Consider the following 26961-nt stretch of genomic DNA (forward strand, 5'->3'; position numbering starts at 1 on the left):
CAAATACAGGTTAGACCAAGGAATCTACAAAATCCCTTACAGATGCAACTGTAAAATCATAAAACTAAATTAGCACTGATACATAATGAAATTGGCAGAATCAGGAAAACATAATGATGACAACAATATAAATGGAAGGAACAACCTTTGCATAAGTAGGGTGTCTATGAGGGGTGGAGCACTGCATATGTTGTCAGATTTTTTTTCAATGTATTAATCATTTTGGCCATTTTTCTTCCCTCCTCTTCCTCTGTTTTCTCTTACTTTTTTTTTTTTTTTTTTGGTGTATAGGACAGTTCTCTGGGAGTTAAGGGGAAATTTAATAAAAGTTATCAATAATTTATTTTTAAAACTGTGGCAGAAATTATATATCCAAATGAAATACATCTTTCAAAGTAGTCACCTCAAGCAACCACACACTTATTCCAAGATGGAGTTATTCAAAGTGCTTTTGAAACTCTTCTTTAGGAAATGCTAACCAAGACCAGGCTACCTCATACTCCTTTCTCAATTGTACTTGGACCAGTTCTGTCTGTCTAGGTATTTTTTGAACTTCAAGTTTATTTCTCAAAAACAATCCTTGCAGTGAGCCCTTATTGTGGAGCAGGGTTTATATGCTATCTTCTTTAAGCTAGCAAAACCCAATTTGTTTGGTTCAGCCCTAGCCTTCAGGATGCACATATGCTAAGGTTTAAGCAACCTGGAAATTGGATGCTATTGTCAGCCATTTGTTTACTATGGCATAATTAAAGTTAAGTTTCCTAGCTTTGTCTCTCTTCATTCTTACTAAGCAATTAATTCATAACAGTACTCAGGCTTCTCCCATTGCTTCATGCCATTGATGTCAGAGAAGTTTCCTATTAGTATCTTCTCAGCAATTTGTCTAAAAATCTCTAATTCTGAGCCTTAGGCAACTTTATTATTTCCTTTGGCATATGTTTTTCTTTCCTAACCTTTGTGAGTTAGAAAAGGAAAAAAAGAAAAAAAACATTTATTATCTTCCATTCCCAAATGACTGTCTCTCTTTGTCCAACCATTGCTTTCCTTTTTTCACTTTCCATTCTAGCTTACAAACACACTACAAAATCAAGTTATTTATTTTATAGACCTGCCTCATGTTATAACAAAAAAAGGTATTCCCCAGTTTGATTATTCACCTCATTCACCAGATGTAGCTTAGAATTTGAGCTCTTTCCAAAAATCAAATTGCCATTTAAAGGTAAAAGATTTCCACTGGTAAAATTACATAACAGTGTGCTTCCAGTTCTAAGGTCCTGTGCTTCATATTCTAAGGACAATTTCTAAACAAAAATTATTTTTAAAAATGTAAGCCCCTTAGGAACTTAGAGACCATCTACACTATCCCCTTCGTTTTATGAATAAGAAATTAAGGTCCAGAGAAATGAAGAGACTTTCTCTGAGCTATATAATCAGGAAGAAGCATGTTGTCTATGTAAACGATTGCAGGATTATCAAATTTGGAGCAGAAGGAAATTTAGAGATAATTCTGTTAAAATATATGCTCCTTGAAAGAAAGGACATAATTTTGTCTTTGTATGTTCACTGCCCAGCACTGTGACCTGAAAAGTAGGCACTTGAAATGGACAGTGAATTTCATTCAATCCTCTCATTTAATAGATGAGGAGACTGAGTCTCAGAGAGCAAATTGAACTGTCCAAAGTTAAAATCAATGATTTCTTTGTGGATTTTGTATCACAAATCCTTGTGAAAGTCAGAAACATATATCTGGCCCTAGATTTCTAGACCTGTCTTCTTATTAAAATGTTTTTTTCCAGGGGGGTCCCTGGACACAGCCCCTAGAGGTCAAGAACTTCCTCAAACTGAACCAAAGGCTACAATCAGCTTCTTCCCCTCACCCTTTTAATCTACATCCTGACATTCTGGACATTTTCCATCATGCCCCCAAGTGGCTATCTTCTTTCCCTTTACCATTCTTTTCAGCTTTCTTTAGATGTCATTTTCCCCTAACTGAATATAAACTCCCTGAGCAAGAATGAGCTTTCTGCTTGTCTTTGAATCTCCAGAGCTTAATACAATTCCTAGCACATAGTAATAATAAACATTTGTTGATCACTTCTTTTTAACAAACTGACCCCACAATGTGTAGTTCAGTTTTATCATCCAATTTCTCCTTCTGAAATTCTCTCTCCTTCATGAGTATCATCTTCCTCATCTCAAATGAATAATAATACTTGTGGGATCTACCTTAGCACATTCATAGATCATAGAATGAAAACAAGAACCTACAAGGTCATCTAATTCAAGCCACTTATTTCACAAATGAGGAAACCGAGTCCCAGTGAGATGAAGGGTCATGTCCATGCTCACAAAATAGTTTGACTATTAACAGGTAACAAGTAGAATTTAAAGTCTAGGCCTCTGACTACAAATGCAGTGCTCTTCATTTTCTACTACATCATAAAACTTAAATGAGATAATGGGTATAAAGCATTTTACAAACTTTACAGCCTTATATAAAGTCATTTACTACAACTACTTTCTCCTTACAGCAGATACTTCATGTTTCCAAAGAATAAATGAGTGTAGATCTTCAGATATAGGGAGCTCATGTTCTACCCCTCCCAGACCAAATAACATACATAAGTCTTTAAAAATCATTTTCTTATAACCTGTTCTTGAAATGTTATGAGAAAGTAGAAATACTGGAAGGATAAGTATACTTTGAAATAACTGATATTCACTTAATTCTGGTATGTTTTTTAAAGTGTACTTAAATCAATTTATTACCAGACATATATATATCACATATGTACATTCATATTTCTCCAAATGAAAGCTATTAGAGGGTGAAAAGTCCTTCTTCATCTTCTTCTGTCCTACCAGGTGGGGTGCTAAGAGTATTGTTAACTTCTCCAGCATTATTTATCCTATAAAGAGAAACAGAGATTGTTTATGAAACAGATGGGCACAAAATCGAATGTCTATCTATGACAATTCTATATATGACAATTCTATATATGACAATTCAAGCTGGAAGTCTAACCTCCCTCGTCTAATCTAACCCTTTCCATTTACAGGAAAATAAACCAGGCCTGCTATATGGGTAATTGGATGAGGGGCAACTGGACGGCTCAGTAGATAGAGTGCTGAGCCTGGAATCAGAAAGATCTGAATTTAAACACCGCCTCAGACACTTACTAGCTGTGTGACTCTGGGAAAATTACTTACTTTAATTTTGTTTGCTTTAATTTACTGGAGAAGGGAATGGCAAAGCACTCCACTATCTTTGCCAAAAATAAATTTCTAGACCCAGTATTGGTATATTATATGCATGGGATAACAAAGATTTGGACAACGAAAACTTTAGACTAAAGAAGGAAATTCTTTCCTTAGTCCATAGTCGTGACCTATGTATTTATAGAGAGAAGACTGAAAGTCTATATTGATAGAACATGAAGTATTCATGTGAACATGAATACAAAGAATCTGAGCAAGTGGTGGTAGTATCTTTATTTCTAATTGGTCCTGGGAGACTGGACCTCATTGGCCTTGGGAATGCCCTTCACCAATATGGATGACGCTTTCTCCACAATTTCTAATCTTAAGAGCGTTAACTAGAGCCCTAAAAATATAAATGATTTGCACAATGTCTCACAGCCAGAATAAGTCAGATACAGAAATAAAATCCAGGTATTCTTGCCTTTAAGGTTAGTTTCTCCAGCCACTGGCCTGGACATCTATTGACAATTTACAAAATATTCTGTTTTCTCAAATAGCTTCAGAAAGGGAGAGGTGGCCAGCACCTCCTTTATATGATATTTTAAGTACTGTTCAAATCAAACTTTAGTTATAAAGAGGCAGAAGAGCAAAATCCAAGGATTGGAATTCTATTTTCACCCAGCCCTGAAGTGGCCCCTCATTTCCAGTGTGCAGCTGGAAGCTGAAAGACAAGGCAGGCCCATTTGCAACTAGTCAGAGGATAAGGAGCCATTAAGCTATTGAGCTTAATGAGTCTAATCATCACTAACAACTCCTGTAGTCATTACCACACACACATCAGCAGAGCAGCAGGCAGGATAGATTACCTTTTGTGTGCATCTGAATAATTCTTTCTTATGATTTTACCTAGAAACAAATCAAGGTTACAATATGAAATGTGGATAAGCAAGAAAGTCAATTTTAGTGAGAATCTCAAAGTAATACTGGACTATGAGAGGAAAGAACACAAACTTAACAGCCCTTGAGTGTGGGGAAAGGGAGAAGGGATAGAGAAACAATGCATAAAAGCATTATTAGTTCTTGGAAGATAGACTCCCAGAGACATATTTATCTGACACCCTCTTTTAAAGCATCATTATACTTCTACAGGCCTAATCTAACAGCTGAGTCCCCTCCCTACCCTTAAAATCAAATACTCACAGGTTTCAAATTATAGTCATTTCTTTACTATCTCTACCAATGAAAACATCTAGCCAAGTATGTGTGTATAGTCTAACCCAAAATAGTTCACTATTTTCTTTCTTATCAACTATGAATGACTTAGCAATAAAATGATCCAAGACAATTCCAAAAAACTCTAGGAAAAATGCTATTCAGATCCAGAGAAAAAAATCTGATGGAATCTGAATGCAGATTAAAGCATACTATTTTCATTTTATTTTTTCATGTCTTTTTTTCTTTTGGTTTGTTTCTTCTTTCACAGAATGACTAGCATGGAAATATATTTTACAAGATTGCATATATATAAAACCTATATCAAATTGCTTTCCATATTTTGGAGGTGGGGGTGAGAAAGGGAGGGGAAAAATTTGGAACTCAAATTTTTTTAATTTATGTTAAAAATTTTCCTTACATGTAACTTAAAAAATGCTATTAAACATTTTTTCTTTCTTAGTTAAATACGACAATGTAATACATGACAGTGTAATGAAATAAACCGAGCAACATTTGCAGTTTTTTTCCTATAACCAAATTAAATAAGTACTTGCTTTTTCTCCTGCCCTCAAAACTTAAACTCATTTTATCCAGTGAATCTCAGGTGACTGACCATTCTCTTTTCAACATCTAGAATGGGAAGCCATTTACCATATTTAGCTTGAAGTCTAAACATTTAATTCAGAAATCCCTTATTATTGATGGACAAGCAACCTGGTATTGTGAAAAAACAGGCTGGCATGCTATCAGGAAAAGATGAGTTCAAATCTCAGGTCAGCAAGCTTACTGTGTGACTATGGGCAAATCATTTAACTTCTCCCTGCATCAAGTTCTTCATCTTTAACATGGGGTTCATAATGTGCCCACTTTGCTGTGTTGTTGTGAGGACTAAATAAAATAATGTATGAAACTTAAATCACTGTATAAATAGTTGTTGTTGCTGTTGTTGTTAGAGAGCCAGACTATTTAACAGACGGAATATTGTCAATTCACCAAAGGAAAGGCAGAGTTTGGGTTGACTTTGAGAGTAAACTTCATAAGTAAATGCTAACTAGTATGAGTTGAGGATTGAAAATCATCCATTTCATATCTTCTACCTGTGAGCCATACTTTGTAAAAATCCTATATTGAGAGACTCAGTCCCTTGGATTTAATACTATTCTCCTTCTCTGGAATTAGCTAAAATGCAAATACTCTCTGGAAATCTCCATAATCATAGTGTGAGTAAGTCTATCAGATTCCTTTTCTACCTAATAAGAAAATAGACAGGGTAAAAGTATAGATAATCTTGGTGGGGACAATAGAAAGCTAAAAACAGCAAAAGGATCGGAAAGAGGACATGGTACTCAACCAAGACTGTCCATCTATATTTTCAGATCTGTTTAGATATGGATATAGCTAGGGTAATGATAATTTATTCATAAAATTATTCATTCATTTCTTTCACAAAGATCTATTGGATGTCTAGCATATGTACTATGAAGGCCTTGTCTTCCTTACCTCTCAAAATAAAAGCCAGTAGCATCAGGAGGATAACAAACCCCACCAATGGAACAATGATCATCAGCAGTTCAGGATCTCCAAAAGCTGTTACCTAGAGAGACACAGGAAAGCAGAATAGCTAATACACTCACCTAAATAGTCTCTAAGTTTTCCCTGCCTCCTTTCCAGTCAGTAAGGGCACTAACTGTTGGACAGCTGAAAAGTCATGAGCTTTACTGTGCTCAGAACCCAGTGACAATGATTTGTCCTTTGTCACCCTACTTTATGTTTGAGAATCTTTCTTAAAACCTGAGCTATAATTTGAATGAGTGCGATATTTCAGAAAGAGGCAAAAACTCTAAAAAACCTGAACTCCTTAATCATCCCATCATAGGATTCCTAAAGTTTCATACAAAGTATTCTGGTATTAGAAAAGAGATTCAGGAGGCTAAATCTTTTACATTCTTGATTTTCCATTGTTCCATCCCCACACTCTCATCTCTAATTCCCTAACTGCTAGTGAATGCCTCCTCCAAAAAAAAAAAAATCTTGTATTTACATACTTTTTCTTTAACTTAGAGTTAATTGTTGTCTGCTCTTAATTAAATATAACTTCCTAGAAACCAAGGAATACCTTGTTTTTGTCATAGGTAAATAAGCATGTGTTAAGCATCTATTATGTACCAAGCATTTTATTCAGGATAGAAAGAAAGGGGAAAAATAGTCTATTCTCAAGGAACTCATAGTCTAATGAGAATATGGAAACAAAAGAAGGTTAATGTCAAAGGGAAGAAACTAAGATTAATGAGAACAGGGGAAGGCTTTATGTAGAAGATGATACTTTAATAGGGACTGGAACGGAGCCAGAACACTCTGAAGATCTCTAGCATCCACCACCACTACAGCTGAGATTTCCCATTTTTCACCAATATTCTTTGCTGAAGACTACCTAATTGCTTTGGTCTGGGCCTCCACATCTGTATGCTAACATTTGAGGCTGACTTAAGCTTCTAAAGCAAAAGTTAGAACTGAATATGAATTTCTAGCAGGTGGCAAGCATTCTGAGCTTGATAGACTTGAAAGTCATGACAAACTTAAGACCAGATTAGGCTTGATTTTTTGGACCAGACCTAAACTTTCATAGGTATGGATAACTCCCAATAAGATTACTCCTTCTATCAGTGCAGGGTAGCACCTGCTCTGTGTGGCTTTAGAAAATATATGGGAAATCTTAACTGAGTTCCTTTTATTTTGGCAGGCAAGGGTGGTGGTAGTGGTAGGGGTAGTGTGTGAACATTTAATTAAAATCACAAAGCCCATATACTTCATGATGGATTGCTTTACCTTTTCAAATTCAGAATCATTTTGCTGAAAACTTGTTTCTGATGGCCAGGGAAGAAAAAAAAGAAAGAAAAAAGAGAAGATAATGGTTATATTTCCCATGACAATAAAATATAAATTTCTGAGATTACACAAAGTTTTCAAACCTGTCAGGAAGTTCAGGCAGCATATTTAATTTTTTTTCTTTAATTCACCTTTTTCCTCTCATCTTTATTGGTTATCAGTAAGCATGTATTTTTATATACTCAGTTCCAGAAGTAATCTGCTATCCATCATTACTTTATGGATAAATTGAAACTTTGGGAGATGGAGTGGATTTCTCTAAGGTTTCTTCAGACCATAGTACTGCAAATGGGCTTTTTATCAAGGAAAGGGGAGGATCAGAATGGAATAAGAACCAAAAGAGAAATTCAACATATCTTAATATCCTGCAACTAAGTTTTCTATGATCCCTAGGAGCCGGAAATTGTAGGTAAGACTCGAAAATTCCTGTCCCTGCTCAGTTAGAATCCTGTTTGATTACAATCATTTCAGAAGGATGAGACTGAAATTGAAACCATCAAAGAGAAAAGCCAGCCAGGGTAACTTTTATCAGGGCTAATATGAGCTTTAAATTGGAAATGTCTAATGTGAAAAGTATTGCCCCACAAATGCAACCAGTCCCCAGTGACACCAAATTATTCCCATTTTTTCTTCAGATAATAATAAAATCCCAGGGAAAAAGCTACTGGGAAATAAGGTTCCCTGTATTATAGCAACAAGAAAATGCAAATTATGGGACTTTATCCTTTAGTCTGAAAAAAGCAACCAGTTTTTGAGTGACAATCAGAACCAACTATGACAGAAAAGCTCTACCAAGCATTATGAAATTCTTTCAGCTCTTTCTATTGCTTCCCCTAGTTATTAAAAGATAGGATTTGAAGTAAGAAAGATTAGAGATCATTTACTCTAACCCCTTCATTTTACAAAAAAAGAAATTGAGATCCAGAAACCCTAAATAGTTTTCTTAGGGTCATTTAAGCTACTAAACAATAAAACTGACATTGTGGGATAATAGATAGCAGAGAGAGCTGGTTTTAGAATCAGGGACATTTGAGTTTGATCTTACTTCAGACAATTCTTAGCTATATGACCCTATGTGAGCAAGTTACTTAACTTCTCTGGGTCTCAGTTTCTCATTTGAACAAAGAGAGGGGTTAGATTCCATAATTTCTGAAGTCTCTTCCAGTTCTAAATACGAGTTATAAATGCAGATCATTGTGATGCCAGGATCCAATGTATTTCCCATTATACCATACAAATGCTTTAAAAAAAAATTATTGGTCCCTTCTATTTAGACATTGCCTAATTTTCTTCCTGTAAATCCCCTTGTCCCTCCCATAATTGAAAAAAATAAGAAGAGAGAAAAAATCAGCAAAAGTAATTACTACATCCAAGAAATTAGAAAATATATGTAATATTCCATACCCACGAACTGCTTACCTCTCTAAATGAGGAAAGGAGTATGCCACATAAATTCTAATAGGCTCTATCTAGGACAAGTCAAGATTTGTTTCCTCTTCTGGAAACTAAAATGGACTAGATACATTGAATTCTATCCTACTTCTAACAATCTAAGATGATATACATTGTAAAGCTAAAAATTTGAAACTCAGCTTTGGCCTAGACATAAAATTATCTCTGAATAAAATAAGCTTCTCAAGCATTACTACAGAGACATTTAAAGTGGTACCCAGATGATGTATATGAGAGTATGAGAAATATTAACTCCAAGAACAAAACCACAGAATGAATGCATTCTGAAAGATCAATGAGTCAACTCATACCAATTTACATCAAGGAAATAATACATGCATTTGAAGGAGAGTTGTGATTATTAGTCTCTTGGACCTAGAGCTGGAAAGTATTCAGAAGTCATCTATTCCACCACCACCCCTCAATTTACAAATTTGGAAACTGAGTTTCAGATTAAGTGGCTTACCCAAGGTCACTTAGCTGGTAAATATTTGAGGCAGGATTTGAACCCAGACCTTCTGGATTTTGAGTCATTATCTTTGCATTGTCACAAATGGTATGGGTTACCCACTTGTGTGTAAATAATTATGAACAATAATTTGTCATAATTAAAACACAACCTTCTAGTGTGGAAGAAAGAAATTGAAGTACATAAATCATAGTCCAATTCACTTTTAGAATATGGAATACTAAGACAGAACAGAATCCTAAAATGGAAAATAGAATCTTAATATTTTTTTTTAATTTAATAGCCTTTTATTTACAGGATATATACATGGGTAACTTTACAGCATTAACAATTGCCAAACCTCTTGTTCCAATTTTTCACCTCTTACCCCCCCACACCCCCTCCCCTAGATGGCAGGATGATCAGTAGATGTTAAATATATTAAAATAGAACTTAGATACACAATAAGTATACATGACCAAAACATTATTTTGCTGTACAAAAAGAATCAGGCTCTGAATTATTGTACAATTAGCTTGTGAAGGAAATCAAAAATGCATGTGTGCATAAATATAGGGATTGGGAATTTAATGTAATGGTTTTTAGTCATGTCCCAGAGTTATTTTTCTGGGCATAGCTAGTTCAGTTCATTACTGCTCCATTAGAAATGATTTGGTTGATCTCGTTGCTGAGGATGGCCTGATCCATCAGAACTGGTCATCATCTAGTATTGTTGTTGAAGTATATAATGATCTCCTGGTCCTGCTCATTTCACTCAGCATCAGTTCGTGTAAGTCTCTCCAGGCCTTTCTGAAATCATCCTGTTGGTCATTTCTTACAGAACAGTAATAATAGAATCTTAATATTAAAAAGGAATCTCCAGAGGCTATTTTTTTAATCCCCCTTGTCTTCAAGAAGACCCACCCCCCAGACAGGGCAAAAAATGTCTGTTTGGCATTCAAAGTCTTTCATGACCAAATCCCTATTATGTTTACAGTCTTTTTATATCTAATTCCCCAACATGTACTCTGATCCAGTGACACTGTCCTACTGGCTATTCCACAAACAGCACTCCATCTCTCAACTCTAGGCATTTTCTCTGGCTGTCTCCCATTCCTGCAATGTTCTCCTTCCTCAGCTTCTCCTACTGACTTCTCTAGCTTCCTTTGTATCTCAACTAAATTTTATCTTTTACTGGAAGCCTTCACCTTATTCCCAGTGCTTTCAGACTGTTAATTATTTCTTACTTATACTGAATATAATTTGTTTTGTATAATTTGTATAATGCAAATATTTGTTTGCATGTTGTTCAACCAGTGAATCATAAATTCATTGAGGGCAGGAACTGTCTCTTTCTTCTTTTTGTACCCACAATACCCACTTACCAAAGTGCCTGGCACATAGCAGGTGCTTAAAATGTTTATTGGTTGAAAACAATTGTAAAAACAGAATTCTTCTTTGCCCCAAAAAGACTCTTGATATTATAATGAACCTGGCTAGATAAGCCTGTCACTCTGACCCTTTCACATCCATATTGTTGAGTTGTTTGGATAATTAGAAAAAATGTGTGGAGGAGTAATTAAACTTTTTTTTTAAAAATCATTGAGTATTTAAATTCATGGAACTAGTGAGATTCAGGAAAGAATCAGGTCCAAATAAAATACCTTCAAATTGGCTTTATTATTAAACATCCTATTTCATTGTGTTGGCAGATAACCATACCCACAGGCAGCTAGACTCAACAGTTTAAAGCTTGGAAGGGATCTCAGAGATCCTGTAATCAAATTCCTTTATTTTACAGAGGAAGAAACTGAGGAGAAAAATTAAGTCACTTCTAAGTGCCTGGGGTTACATGGTGGGCTGAGTTTCAGTCTTGCTGCTTTTTACCCTCTCTCAACTATTGCTGACAACGGCTACTGGCTGACCCCAACTTTTCTATTAAACCACCTACATTTTGCACACAAAATTTGTTCTGGAACAAGTCATTTCAGTGATACAATCAGAACACAGAGCTACAATGAAAATATTTAAGAAAAACTCTTCAAAACATTTTCTCAAGTCAAATCTTTTTCATTGTCTCCCTGTCTTATCCTGACCCCTGCTGTATAATCTGTGATAGGATTTTGATTTAAATAAACAAACAAAAAAAAAAAAAAGCAGAGGTGGGAAAAGTGCCATTTAATCAATTATAAGGTACTGCAGACGGAAAGGCTTGGAGATCATTTAGCCTAGTCTAGCCTCTTTATTTTATAATGGAATTGAAACCCAGCAACAGGAAATGATTTTCCCATTATCCCATACGAAATTGATGATTTATATTGATAAATCCTGGTTCCTTGTCAAGGCTTTCCTATGAAACACTGCAGTACATTATGGGAAGCCAGGCAGTACAGTAGGTAAGGTGTCAGCCTAAAGTCATGGATATTCATTTTTGTGAGTTCAAATCTAACCTCAGATACTAACTAGCTGTGTGACCCTGGGCAAATCACTTAACCCTGTTTGCTTCACTTTCTTAATCTGTAAAAGGAACTAGAGAAGAAAAAGCCAAACCACTCCAGTATCTTTGCCAAGAAAACACCAAATGGAAGTCACTGAACAACAACCAGTATTTCATAGAATTACAGCAGCAGGAGACACTATTTAGTATAACTAAACCATTCACTTAACCACTCTCAGTCTCAGTTTTCTAATCTGTAAATGAGGATAGAAATAACATCTACTTTGCATGGTTGTTGCAAGAGTCAAATGACAACATATTTTAAAGTGCTTTTAAAACTTCAAAGTACAATATGCAAAGTAACAATAGTTAGGGAACATTTTAGTCCAAACTCCTTTTATAGAAAAAAAAAGCTGAGGACCAGAGGGGTTAAGCAACTTGTCCAAATAGTGAGTAGCTAATCTGGAATCAGAACAGGACTTCCTCATCAAGCTAGCAAAAAAAGTATTTATTCAGCAAATATTATGTTCAAAGAACTAGTTTTGGGACTAGTTTATCCATATGGCCCAAATAACACCACCACCATTCCATTTTGCAGATAAGGGGACCAAGTCCAAGAGAAGAAAATAACTTGTTGTAAAAAGTGTTGCAAAAAGATAGTAAGTGAGAGATCTAGGATGTGAAGCCAGGTTTTCCAATGTCAAACCTGAGGCTTGTCCTACAGCAGGAAGAAAGAAAAAGGAGGAGGAGAAGGAAGAGGAGGAGGAGGAGGAAAAGGAAGAGGACAAAGAGGAAGAAGAGGAGGAGGAGGAGGAAGAGGAGGAGGAGGAGGAAGAGGAGGAAGGGGAAGGAGAAGGGAAAGGGAGGGAGAGGAGAAGGGGAAGAAATGAGAGGAGAGGGAATGGGAAGGAGAGGAAAGGGAAGAGGAGAGAGGGAAGAGGGGAAGGAGTGGAGGAGAAAGGAGAGAAGAGGAGGATCATCTTCCCTGTCCTTGTGGATCTTAGAGTTTATAAAGGAAATAGCCTGCAAAAGTGCAAGAAGATAATTATAACTTCCTTCTACAAACTGTTCTAGTTATATGACTAGATTTAAAAAAAAAAAAAAACTCATAAAAAGGTAATATCCTCTCACATAAATCTTCCTTACTAAGGAATCTAAGTCCCAAAGGTCACTGTTGAGCACAGCTTTTTCTCAGAAGAGCCTAACCATTAAACCCAAATCTGATAATGGTATATATGACCCCAGTCTAGAACCCCAGTTCACTTAACACTAATTTGTGTAGTGATTAACAATAAAAAGAAATGCCACAGAATGATAAATCTCATATATGTCAGGATTCTCAATAGCATCTTGACTAATCCTCTGTCTTCAAGCTTCTCATTTTACAGGTCAGGCAGCTGAGAAGGCCAGAGAAATTCAATAACTTACCCCAGGTTACAATAGCTAAAAATAAGTGAGCCAAAGGATCAGAAACCTTCTCCTTTGTGTGTGGGTGGGGGACGGGGGGTGGGGGGTGGGGGGGAGAAGAGTTGTGTGTGTGCACGAACCTCTCTGTGTGTGTCTCTGTGTATCACTACATATGTGTGTGTGTGTCTCTTTCTGGCTTATTTCTCTCTCTTTCTTCTCTCTCTCCAGCTCTCTGTCTTTCTCTTTCTCTATTTTTGTCTCTGTCTCTGTGTGTCTCTGTCTCTCTACCTCTGTCTCTGTGTGTCTATCTCTCTGCTTCTGTCTGTCTCTCTGTATCTGGGTCTGGGTCTGTATATGTCTGTCTGTCTCTGTGTATATGTGTTTCTGTCTCTTCTCTCTATCTCTATGTCTCTCTGTGTCTCTGTTTCTCTTCCTCTTTGTCTCTCTATCTTTCTGTCTCTCTGTGTCTGTTTCTCTCTCTCTCTCTGTCTCTCTCTCTCTCCCCTCTCTCTCTTCATCCTTTGTCTTAGCATTCTCACCAGCTACCATCTCATAAAACAGAAAGAAGCAGTATAGAGACAATAAATTTATAATCAACTTGGTGAGAGACCCAAATAAGCCAGATTATTCCTAAAACATTTAGGACAAAAATGGAAGAACAGACCTCTCCTCCAAAAAAAAAAAAAAAAGCAAGCATCTGCCAATATTACCATAATAAAATATTTTCCCCACTAATAACAGTGGAACTATTATATTTTAATTCTAGAACTAAAGCCCCCAAGTGTGCTTCATGAGGAAGTGGGAATGATACTAATGAAAACAAAGATTCTAAATTTCTAGATATTAAAAATAAAAATGGCACAAGCAAAGGAACAAAATCTAAATGTGCATATAGAATATTAGATCTTTGCCAGAGACGATATAATGTTGGGGGTATCAAGGGATCAGTTTTAAAGATACCTGAAATAAGCAAGGATATGAAAGCTTTGGGGAAAATTATAGACGTTATTATTATGTTTAAAAAGCAAATCAGGAAAACAACAATAACAACTAACCCATATATCTACTCTCTAATCTCTACAAAATTTTCATGAGAATAATTTACACATGAAACAACATTCTTGAGGAAGATTCAAGAAGCCTAATTTTCATAAATGATATTCTTCACAGATCAAATCTGTACTGTGACAAATTTGCATTAGAAAGTACAGCAAATTCAAGATCCTAATGTGCCTATTTATTCATCATAAAGAAACATTTTTTAAAAAAGAAACATTTAACTTGATATAGAAAGGAACAATATGAATGGGACTTCAACAAGTTGTCTGCCATCCAAATGTTAAAATTATACAAGATTTGGGGGTTTGGGGTTTATTTGGGGGGGCGGTATAATACATATAACTTGAATGATTCTCTAATTATTAATATCAAGCAAGATAAAAAGCACGGAAACTCATGCACTACAAAAACATTTGCAACTATCATGGAAGTTGTTTAGCAGAATGTGAATGGAATAGAAATTCCCATAAATTGTGAAGCCCTCTAGCTTTCACTGGCTAATGGCATTTTGGCATGAAAAGGATAATCTCTAAAAAGAATTCAGCCAAACTATCCACACACAGAAAGCCAAATGGACAAAGAAAATCAACATGAACAAGACAAAATAAATGATATCTCATAAAAGACATTGCTTTTGAAATTAATTAAAACCTGTTTCATTCTTATATTTCAAGTGAAAACAAGGATCTTTCTGCTGACTTCAGTCTTCTTTCTGCCTATCTTTCACCTAGAAGAATCGTTCTTCTTACAATATCATGCCCTTTAAAAAATTATTCACTAAAATACTATTTCCCAAAATTATATCTTGTCTTTAAAAAAAAACAGTAAAATGTAATAAAAAAAACAACATGAGATTAGGGTCTAGGAGCCCTATATTCTCGACCCAACCTTGCCTGCAGGATTCTGGGCAAGACATTTCCTTTATTGGGGCTTTGTTTTTATCATCTATTAAAAACAAGGGGGTTACATTGAATGATCTCTTAGTTCTGTTCCTACCCATTGACTTGATCTCCATTTAACAAAATTAACTTAGCTCCCATCTTCTTTTCCCAAAAGAGTTCTCTTCTGAAAAATCAAAAAAGCACTTTATATCACTTTTCCAAACACCAAAGTTACACCAAAGAAAACACCAAAGTTACAAAAACAAACAAACAAAATCCTGATGCCTCTAATCTGCTCTCTAGGTGATTCTTTTATTATATTTTATTAATTCATTTTATTCTTGGAACCAGAATCACTTCCCAATAATCTGTCTTCTTTTCTCCCTCCTTCCCCCAAATCCCTAAATGATCTTTTTCATCCAGGAAGGACTAATATATTTGACATTCTGAGGCCCAGACTGCTATCTAGCTTTACAAAAAGTCAGGATGCAAGAAGGAAAAGCAAATTTCCTGAAACTGTCCCTCAGAGACCAAGAAAAGGCTGTGGTAAGTATCTTCGGGAAAAGATGGATGTTATTACAGGCAGTGTTCATTTTATCCAATTTTACTGAATTGATCAAGAAGTCTTTATCCTTCTGTTTATGTCCATTTAAATTGGAAATCAGTCTTCAGCTTGAATTAATGCCAATGACAGAATAATGATTCATTTGGGGACCTAAGTCAAAATCTTTTTGAAGCTAATCAGACAATCTGTCCTCAGACAGGAAGTCCTATATTCATGTCTGAGCCACTTCATCCTATTTAGAAAATCATAGATATGACATTCTTTTCTTCTCAGTATCAAAGTCTTTCCTCAGTAGCAATGGAAGCCTTTGGGGAGCCATCAAGAGCCTACTTTCATGCAAGAAATTATGTTCTCATGCACTGAAAGTCTGACTATAGTTCCTTAAACATCTGAGTTGCTACTCAGAAGGGATTTAAGATGGTAAGGAAAATTGGTTCAGAAGATATTTCTCCACCAGTGATGAACATCCAAATATATTCACAAGTCTCCTGGAATGATGAAAAACTAAAAAAACTGTCTCTTACAAAGCTTTCTGGAGTTATAGAAAGGAATTGATCATACAGCTAGAGGACCTGGTTTTGAATTTTACCTGTGTCACTATGGGGATTATGTGATCTTGGCCAAGTCACAACATTTCTGGATCTTCATTTTGTCATCTATCAACTTTTGAACCAGTTGCCCTCCTTTCTTTCAATCCTATGATTTCTAAGGGCCCTTATAGCCATAAATTTATGAGATTTTGATCTTAAGTGATATGAAATAGACAAAAACAAGGGGCTTTTCCCAAAGACTAATAACCAATAGATGCACATACCTATGTGGCTCAAGGAATGATTTTCAGGGGCACAACAAATACTAGTACATCCACACCTTCTTGCCAGGTTGCTGCTACTGCTTGGATGCCCGCATTCACACTTAACCTCCCACACTGCTTTCCAGAGTCAATGTATTCAGCTTCTTAATAGAAAAAAAAGGGCTCAAAAGCTTGGTATCATGCTCTAGCTCAGAGGAGCTAAATACAGAATCTGGGTGTTGCAACAACCCTAAATGTGTCCTGAATCAGAGTAAAGTCTGATAAAGAAATATTTAAATAAATAAAAGTGCAATAGAATATAGAAAATATTAATATTCAATTATTGTTCGGTAAGAAATGACCAACAGGATGATTTCAGAAAGGCCTGGAGAGACTTACATGAATTGATGCTGAGTGAAACGAGCAGGGCCAGGAGATCATTATATACTTCAACAACAATACTATATGATGATCAATTCTGATGGAACTGGCCATCTTCAGCAATGAGATGAACCAAATCAGTTCCAATGGAGCAGTAATGAACTGAACCAGCCACACCCAAGTGAAAGAACTCTGGGAGATGACTAAAAACCATTACATTGAATTCCCAATCCCTATATTTTTGCCCACCCGCATTTTGGATGTCCTTCACAGGCTAATTGTACACTATTTCAGAATCTGATCCTTTTTGTACACCAAAATAACGATTTGGTCATGTATACTTATTTTGTATTTAATTTATACTTTAATATATTTAACATCTACTGGCCATCCTGCCATCTAGGGGGAGGGAGGAAGGAAGGGAAAAATTGGAACAAAGGGTTTGGTAATTGTCAATACTGTAAAATTACTCATGCATATAACTTGTAAATAAAAAGCTATTAAAAAAAAGAAAAGAAAAACAAACAAAAAAAAGAAAATATTAATATTCAGTTCCTACATCAAGATGCAGCTATCAGAAATCTTTATATATGTGTGGTCTAGTAACCCATTTCTTATTTCAGTTTAACATCAGTGGTCTAGAATCTCTGTCTACAAATAACTATATAACTTTAGCTAAAGCACTACAACTCTCTGGGCCTCCATTTTACAGATGACTATGTTCTACTGTTCAAAATCTCCCCACCAATCCTTACCTTCATTTGTTTCTTCTAGTTTCATTCTGATCTTCATGGATAATATCCAATTTTTTACTCTTATTTGTTGTTGTTCAATTGTGTCTGACTCTTCAAAACCCCATTTGAGGCTTTGTTGGCAAAAATACTGGTATGGTTTGCCATTTCCTTCTCCAGGTCATTTTACAGATGAGGAAACTGAAGCAAACAGGATTAAATGATCTGAGCCCAGATTTGAACTCACAAAAATAAATCTTCCTTACTCTTGCCTATTACTCTATCCACTGTGCCACTTGTCCATAATTTTTTACTCACAAAGACCAGAAATTTTCATTTTTCTTCTACTATTTAATCTCATGTCTTTAAGTTGAGACTTGCAAAGGATCCTCAAGGACTTCATAGAAGAAATATCCTTGCATTCTCAATATAAACTGGTCCTGGACATTCTGAAGGAACCAGCTATTTGTAAAATGTTGGGCTAATATGAAATCTATCTAAGACTTCTGCCTAATAAAATACTGATAGGAGAACCAAAAAGTCCCTCTATGGTTTCCTTGAGTTTTTATATTAATCTTTCATTCTTTCCGATTCTTACCTCCAGAACCTACTATGATATATAACAGACACTTAACAAATGTTGTTTGGACTGATCAGACTAGAAAAAGAGCAACATAAGGTCTTGGAAACATTGGGTTCATCCTTCCCTACCTCCTTCCCATCCCTCTAAGTGAAGATGTACCAGATGAAAGGAAAGCTGAATTAAGCCCTATTTCTAGCCCTGGCACTATCTATGTGACCTTGCACAAGGTCTTGGACCTCCTTGCATCTGGAAAATTAGAGATAGTATTACCTGCCTTTCATCATAAGGGCACTGAGAAGATCAAATGTGATAACAGAATAGTATTTTGGCTTGTAGCAAGCATTCCACCAATGTCAAGTATGATTATTATTATACCAGTTTGGCTATGCTTTTTTATCAGGGATGATACCCAAGCAAATTAGTGTCTCGGAAATAAAAAACAGCACACATGATACATCCCACCTCAAGTCTTTCTGTGAAATCTGTGGCAGAAAAATCAGAGACACCAAAATCTCTTTGAAAGGAAAGACATTTCTCTCTTTTTTTCCAAGAACATCTTAGATGTAATTATGAGGTGCTATGTCTTATTTTTGTTTCTGAGAACACATAAGTTATTGGAATAAGTTCTGAGATAGTCACAATCCTGTGACTTGCCTTGCCTTGCTAAATTTCTGTTTGTGTGTAAAACAAGGAAAAACACCTAAAGTGACCTCTCCCTGTGGATGTTGAAGATATAAGAAAACAATGGTGACCTGACTCATAGAAAGCTTGCTTTTAACAAAGGCTCCATATACACAAAATTATTTATACCAGAACTTTTGCAGTAGCAAAGAACTGGAAATTAAGGAGGTATCATCAATTAAGAAATGGATGAACAAATTTTGCTATATGAACATAACAAGACACTACTGTGTTATAAGAATTCATGAAGACAGTTTCAGCGAAACTTGGGAACTAATTTATGAACTAATGCAGAATATAATGAACACAACCAGGAGAAAAAAAAATATGCAAGAACAATGTAAAGACAAACAACTTAAGAACTCTGGCTGATTAAATGAAATGTTAATTCCAGAGGGCCCATGTGATAAAATATGATAATCTATACCTTAAAGAGAAATTGATCGACTCGGGGTGCAGACATATATATATATAGATTAGATATAGATACAGATACAGATTTTTTTGGACATGGCCAATGTAGGAATTTCTTTTGTGTGACTGTATATTTTTTACAAGGGTTCTTTTTTTCTTCTTTTTTAAAGAGGGAGGAGTAGGAGAGAGATAAAACAGATTTTTGTTAATTGAAAAAAACTTTTTGAAAAAACTTTGTCCATGTATAAAATAAATAGAGATACCTAGTAGCAACATGTCTCCATAGATGCTGAGGGCATCAAAAAATGATTGAGGCATAGCCTGTGGAGAATGAGGAACTGCATCAGGACTGAAGAAAAGGGATTGGCATTCAAACTAGGCCAGTGAAAACTGAATTCTCCAATATAAAAGAAGGCTAGATAGCTTTAAGATTCTTCCTTAGGGAATCTGCATGCAAGAAAGTAAATGATAAGGGAATATACAAGGAAAATAGGTCAAAATTACCAAAGATACCAAATAGAAGAAAACTAGTTTAAAAATCTTGAGCACTAGCAGATAAATCAACAAAAAAATAGAAGTGAAGATGATCTCTAAAATATCTAAGTGAACCCAGCCATTTTAAAAGAAAAATTTCGAGATGAAGAAAAAATGAATGAATACCCCTGAGGCAGAATACCCACAGAACCCCAGAAATACATTTCAGAATAGTCTAATAGGAAAAAGATAAGAATTATGAAGGCAGATGTTATGACTGTACATCAGAAATAATAGGAAGAATAGAAAAACTAGAATCCATAGTGGTGATTCTCTCCAAGGAAATAGAAGAAAAAACAATATTTTAGGAATAGCAGTGAAGAACAATCTGAGAAGAAAAGGAGCAATAATGAATGTTTAAAAGAATATATAATCTCTTTATGAGCAAAATACATTGATCTCAAATATATAAATATAATTTAAGAATCATAGGTTACCCAGAAGGACATGACAAATCAAAAAAATCTGAATTCTACAATATAAGAAATCATATAAGGAAACTAGCCAGAAATTCAGAACAAAGAAAACAAGGTGCCAATCAAAATGATCCAGAGTAACCTTCTTTTTAGTGCATTTTTAGTGCAATAGACTTAAGAAATAAAGTGACTAAATTGATCAGTTCCAACAAGAAATTCTACACATAACCAGGGGAAAAAAATCTTTCTATATAAAGGAAAGGAAATTTCAATAACACAAGGTTAATCTGAGCCCCAAATTAATGAAAAAAAAATCAAATGATGGTGGCTTAGCTGTACCAGATCTAAAACTATACTATAGAGCAGCAGTTACCAAAACTATTTGGTATTGGCTAAGGAATAGATTAGTTGATCAGTGGAATAGATTAGGTTCAAGGGATAAAACAGTCAACAAATATAGCAACCTAGTCTTTGACAAACCCAAAGATCCCAGCTTTTGGGATAAGAACTTACTGTTTGATAAAAATTGCTGGGAAAATTGGAAACTAATATGGCAGAAACTAGGCATTGATCCATACTTAACGCCGTATACCAAGATAAGGTCAAAATGGGTTCATGACCTAGGCATAAAGAATGAAATTATTAATAAATTAGAGGAACATAGGATAGTTTACCTCTCAGACCTGTGGAAGGGGAAGGTTTTTATGACCAAAGCAGAACTAGAGATCATTACTGATCACAAAATAGAAAATTTCGATTATACCAAACTGAAAAGTTTTTGTACAAACAAAACTAATGCAGACAAGATTAGAAGGGAAGCAATAAACTGGGAAAATATTTTACAGTCAAAGGTTCTGATAAAGGCCTCATTTCCAAAATATATAGAGAATTAACTCTAATTTATAAAAATCAAGCCATTCTCCAATTGAAAAATGGTCAAAGGATATGAACAGACAATTCTCAGATGAAGAAATTGAAACTATTTCTAGTCATATGAAAAGATGCTCCAAGTCATTATTAATCAGAGAAATGCAAATTAAGACAACTCTAAGATACTCACTACACCCTGTCAGATTGGCTAAGATGACAGGAAAAATAATGATGATTGTTGGAGGGATGTGGGAAAACTGGGACATTGATTCATTGTTGGTGGAGTTGTGAACGAATCCAACCATTTTGAGAGTAGTTTGAACTATGCTCAAAAAGTTATCAAACTGTGCATACCCTTTGATCCAGCAGTGTTACTACTGGGATTATATCCCAAAGAGATTATAAAGAAGGAAAGGGACCTGTATGTGCACGAATGTTTGTGGCAGCCCTTTTGTAGTGGCTAGAAACTGGAAACTGAATGGATGTCCATCAGTTGGAGAATGGCTGAATAAATTGTGGTATATGAAAATTATGGAATATTACTGTTCTGTAAGAAATGACCAACAGGATGATTTCAGAAAGGCCTGAGAGACTTACACGAACTGATGCTGAGTGAAATGAGCAGGACCAGGAGATCATTATATACTTCAACAACAATACTAGATGATGACTAGTCCTGATGGATCAGGCCATCCTCAGCAACAAGATCAACCAAATCATTTCTAATGGAGCAGTAATGAACTGAACTAACTATACCCAGAAAAAGAACTCTGGGAGATGACTAAAACCCATTACATTGAATTCCCAGTCCCTATATTTATGCACACCTGCATCTTTGATTTCCTTCACAAGCTAATTGTACAATAATTCAGAGTCTGATTCTTTTTGTACAGCAAAATAATGTTTTGGTCATGTATACTTATTGTGTATCTAAGTTATATTTTAATATATTTAACATCTACTGGTCATCCTGCCATTTAGGGGAGGGGGGGGGGGGTAAGAGGTGAAAAATTGGAACAAGAGGTTTGGCAATTGTTAATGCTGTAAAGTTACCCATGTATATATCCTGTAAATTAAAGGCTATTAAATAAAAAAAAAAAAAAAAAAAAAAAAATCTGAGCCCCAAACCTACAAAAGGGAATGGAATAATATGTTCCAAAGAGCAAAAAAGTTCAAAATACAACTCAAAGTACATCCCCAGAAAACCTAATCCTAATCATCAGTTTTTTAAAAAGTTCGATGAAAGAGATATATTTGAATCATTCTCTTCTCCGTCCACCAAATATATGTGTGTATAAATTTCTATCTATATAAATATAATATAAACATTCCTAGAGAACAGAAACATAAGAAAAATAAATATAGCTACCAAGAAAAGTGGAACTAACAAACCAAATTATCCTAGAAAAAAAATGGAAAAAATAAAAACCCCAATAGAAAAAGAAGCTAAAAGAGTTAATAATAATAGGAACAGCAAAGCAACAACATAGGAATTATTAAGTGATTTCTCCCTAAAACTACACATGGAGATAAAGATGAACCTGGAACTTAGTACTATGGAAGGAATAAGCCTAAAACGTCATGAGATAACATCCTTTACCCAGATGAAACAAGTTTTATTTTGGTTTTGGTGGGACTAAACTACAGAATGGGAAAACACCTAAAAAGAGAGAGGAAAGAAATGAGGTAGAAAGAAGTATCTGAGGTATTTTAATTAAATCAAGATAAACCATTAAATAAAAATAACTTCTATAGTCTCTTAGGAAGAAGAGTGGTTAGGAGGATGAATAGGGTACCAAAGGAAAAGATTGAAACAGGGTAGAAGAAAGGGAAAATTTCAATTCAGTTGTAATAAGGTATATTACTAATGACTATTCCCATTAAGGAGAAAGAATCCATAATGGCATATAGGAACCTTATAATGGATATAATTTGCAGGGATTCGGTGCTTTAAAAGACCACTCCCTCTGAAAAAGTTATGCTTCCATGGATAGCATTTTGTTTCAAAAGGGAAACCAGAAATCATGGAGGCAAATAACGTTCAGAAGAGTGAAAGAACATGGATCCACAGAAGGGATTTATAACAAATAGGAAAGAAAATGATCGTGAAGAAGGCAGGGAATAAAAATGAACTGCAAAAATCATAGTACATGTCTATAATGAAATGTTATTGTACTATAAAAAATTAAGAACATGATATATTCAGAGAAATATGAAAAGACATATGAGTTGATGCAAAGTGAAGTAAAAATAGAAAAGCAATAAACATAATGATTAAAACAATGAAAATGAAAAGTGCCACCACAAAACAAAGTATAATGTTGAGAAGTTATAGAGAATGAACTTGATACCAAAGAAGAAATATGAAAAGATGCCCCTCTTCATGACTGCCACCACTGACTTCTCTTCATTTCCTTCTAGAAGTGTGGAAGGGGAGGTTCCACAGTTTTGAAATATTACAAATAACATCAGAATTTTTCAATGTGTTGATTTGTTGTACTAAATTTTTACATTGACTTTATTCTTTTGTTTTTGTTTTTCTTTAAATTTATTTTTTATAAGCAATAACTCTCTGAGAATGGGAACAAGAGGACAAATCCTGGCAAATCTAAATGACAAAAACAAAAAAGAGTAAAAACTTTTTTTAAAAAAAATTTGGTTCATCATTATTAATCAGAAAAATGCAAATGAAGACAACTCTAAGATACCACTACACACCTGTCAGATTGGCTAAGATGACAGGAAAAAATAATGATGATTGTTGGAGGGGATGCGGGAAAACTGGGACATTGATGCATTGTTGGTGGAGTTGTGAATGAATCCAACCATTCTGGAGAGTAGTTTGGAACTATGCTCAAAAAGTTATCAAACTGTACATACCCTTTGATCCAGCAGTGTTACTACTGGGGTTATATCCCAAAGAGATTATAAAGAAGGGAAAGGGACCTGTATGTGCACGAATGTTTGTGGCAGCTCTTTTTGTAGTGGCTAGAAACTGGAAACTGAATGGATGCCCATCAGTTGGAGAATGGCTGAATAAATTGTGGTATATGAATATTATGGAATATTATTGTTCTGTAAAAAATGACCAACAGGATGATTTCAGAAAGGCCTGGAGAGACTTACACGAACTGATGCTGAGTGAAATGAGCAGGACCAGGAGATCATTATATACTTCAACAACAATACTATATGATGACCAATTCTGATGGACCTGGCCATCCTCAGCAATGAGATCAACCAAATCATTTCCAATGGAGCAGTAATGAACTGAACCAGCTATGCCCAGAGAAAGAACTCTGGGAGATGACTAAAAACCATTACGTTGAATTCCCAATCCCTATATTTATGCCCACCTGCATTTTTGATTTCCTTCACAAGCTAATTGTACAATATTTCAGAGTCTGATTCTTTTTGTACAGCAAAATAATGGTTTGGTCATGTATACTTATTGTGTATCTAATTTATATTTTAATATATTTAACATCTACTGGTCATCCTGCCATCTGGGGGAGAGGGAGGGGGGTAAGAGGTGAAAAATTGGAACAAGAGGTTTGGCAATTGTTAATGCTGTAAAGTTACCCATGCATATAACCTGTACATAAAAGGCTATTAAATAAAAATAAATAAATAAATAAATTTGGTTCTTTCCTCTCTGTTTCAATAAAGTCTGCCTTTCCTCATCAAATGGAAAGAAATATAACATCCCTGGACAGAAAAGGGATAATAAGAAAGATGTGAACATAAATAATCTGAAAGGAAGAATATGGCATGAATATCTGTCCCAGTTCTTGTCCAAGTGTATGTATCTGGCCCCAGGAAGAAATGTGAGAGGCATCTGTAGAGACCTGTAATCTATTCCCAGAGTGAATAAAGACTACATGGAAAGTTGCTCTGAGAAGTAGACTTGCCAATTCTTTGAAAAACAGAAATTGCTTCACAAGCAACTTAAAATATAGAAAATTGGTAACTGAATTCACTCACCTCAATGCTAGCATCTGGAAAGATGCAATGCCATAAAGGTAACTTTGGTGCTAAAGAACATAGGCTTGTAGTTCTGAAAACCTACTCACATCGGGAATGGGCTCAATAGGCAACACTACATATATACCATGAAGGACATAGCTTCCTCCACAATATATAAAGGAATAAGGGGATAGGGACTGGTGAATGGGGGAACAAAAGATAAGGGGAAAAGACAAAGGAGGGATCCTTGGGAAAGGGAAGGTTAAGTAACAGTAAGCAAGTTATGGAACAGAATTTAATTAAAAAGGCATCAGAGATAGAAAAGATGTGTGTGTATGTGAGGTGTATGAGGATGGCTCTGTATGTATCTATATATGTATACATAAGTAAATCATAACGGTAGCTTGTTTGGGGGTAGGAAGGAGATGAAAGAGGGAAAAAATAATAAAATAAATAAGGTACACAGTAGAGAACCAAAGGACAATTTACAAGGAAGTAAAGAATGGATATTCATGAATATAACTTCTATTAATATATATGTTTCTTGATCTGGTAATCTGTTGTTATACATTTTGAATCCTTCCTGATGTTCTACTGGGCATATGACAATGTTTTCTTTTGTTTTGCTTTATTTTGTTTTGTATTTCTTTGCTGTTTTTCTTTTTTTCTTACTGTTTTTTTTTTTCAAATAAAATGAATTAAAAAAAAAAATAACATCAAGGAAAAGGGATTACAGAAACGTACTTTCCAAGATAAATGGCTCCTTTTGACTTCATCTTTCACCTCTCTGGATCTTTTAATGAAATTTGTCAAATTTCTTTTTTAATACACTCTGGTCTCTCAGATGACACTCCCCTTTGCAGGTTCTCCTATTTGTCTGTTTCTGTTTTGTCCTCTGTGCTGGTTCAACTATCTATCTCCTCAATGTGGGTGAGTTCTAAAAATCTGATTTGAGCATTCTTTTATCCTTATATTCCCCTTTTCTGGTATTGGTTCTTACATCATTGAACATTTCAAACTGAATGTCCTATATACATCTTAAACTTAACATCTCCAAGACTGAATTCATTATTTTTGCTCCCAAATCTTTCCTTCTTACTAACTTCTCTATAACTTTCAAAGGCACCAGCATACTCCAAATGTTATCCTCTTCTCCCTTTCCCTCACTGCCTCCTAAATTCAATGAGTTGCCAAATCCTGCTAATTTGACCTTTCCTTTGACATTGCTGCACACTGGTTCAGGACCTCATCAACTCAAACACGTACCTTTAACATAGCCTTCTTACAATGGATTCTTCAAATCTTTCCCCTCCCCAACCCATCCTCCACTCAGATGTTAAACTGATCTCCCAAAGACATAAGTCTGACCATTTAATACTCTTGCCTGCAATAAACTCCAGTGACTTCCTTTTTCTCCTGGGATCAAATAGAAAACTTTTCTCTTTGACTTTTAAAGTCCTTTATAACCTGACATTTTCCTATATTTCTAGTCTTCCTACACTTTATTCCTTTTTATACATCTACAACCCAATGATATATGGCACCTGTGTTGTTCCTTATATGAGATAGACCACCTCCTGACTGATGGCTTTTCATTGACCATTCACCATATCTGTAATGTTCTCTCTCTTTGTCTTCCTCTTCCAAGTTCCTGATATTGCTTCAATTCTCAACTAAAATCCCATATTTTACAAAAAGCCTTCCCTGTAACACCTCACTGCTAGTGCTTTTCTTCTGAAATTACCTCCAATTTACCACATATGGAACTTGATAGCACATAATTGTTTGCATATTGTTTCCTCCATTCCATTCTCCTTAAGCATAAACTATTTTTTGCCTTTCTTTGTATCCCCAAAGCTTAGCACAGTTTTTCAGTCATATTCAACTTTTTTGGGGTTTTCTTGGCAAAGAAAATGAAGTGCTTTACTATGTCCTTCTCAAGGTCATTTTATAGATAAGGAAACCAAGACAAACAGGACTGAGTGACTTGCGCAGGGTCACATAGCTAATAAGGGTCTGAGGCCAGATTTGAATTCAGGAA

The 26961-nt window shown here is 35.2% G+C and overlaps 1 protein-coding gene across 1 annotated transcript in view; it reads right to left on the reverse strand.

Moving 5' to 3' along the window:
* Positions 1 to 264: 264 nt before the first annotated feature.
* Positions 265 to 26961, reverse strand: part of LOC100930663 (T-cell immunoglobulin and mucin domain-containing protein 4) — a 38825-nt gene continuing 12128 nt past the window's right edge. Inside the window, exons 4-7 of the mRNA XM_012552010.3 lie at positions 7243 to 7280; positions 5917 to 6010; positions 4068 to 4107; positions 265 to 2909 (exon numbers count right to left, since the gene is read on the reverse strand). Of these exons, the coding sequence (XP_012407464.1) occupies positions 2822 to 2909; positions 4068 to 4107; positions 5917 to 6010; positions 7243 to 7280 (260 nt within the window). The 3' untranslated portion in view covers positions 265 to 2821. The remainder of the gene's footprint in view (positions 2910 to 4067; positions 4108 to 5916; positions 6011 to 7242; positions 7281 to 26961) is intronic.

This window comes from Sarcophilus harrisii, chromosome 2 (genome assembly GCF_902635505.1).
Source record: "Sarcophilus harrisii chromosome 2, mSarHar1.11, whole genome shotgun sequence".
NCBI lineage: Eukaryota > Metazoa > Chordata > Mammalia > Dasyuromorphia > Dasyuridae > Sarcophilus > Sarcophilus harrisii.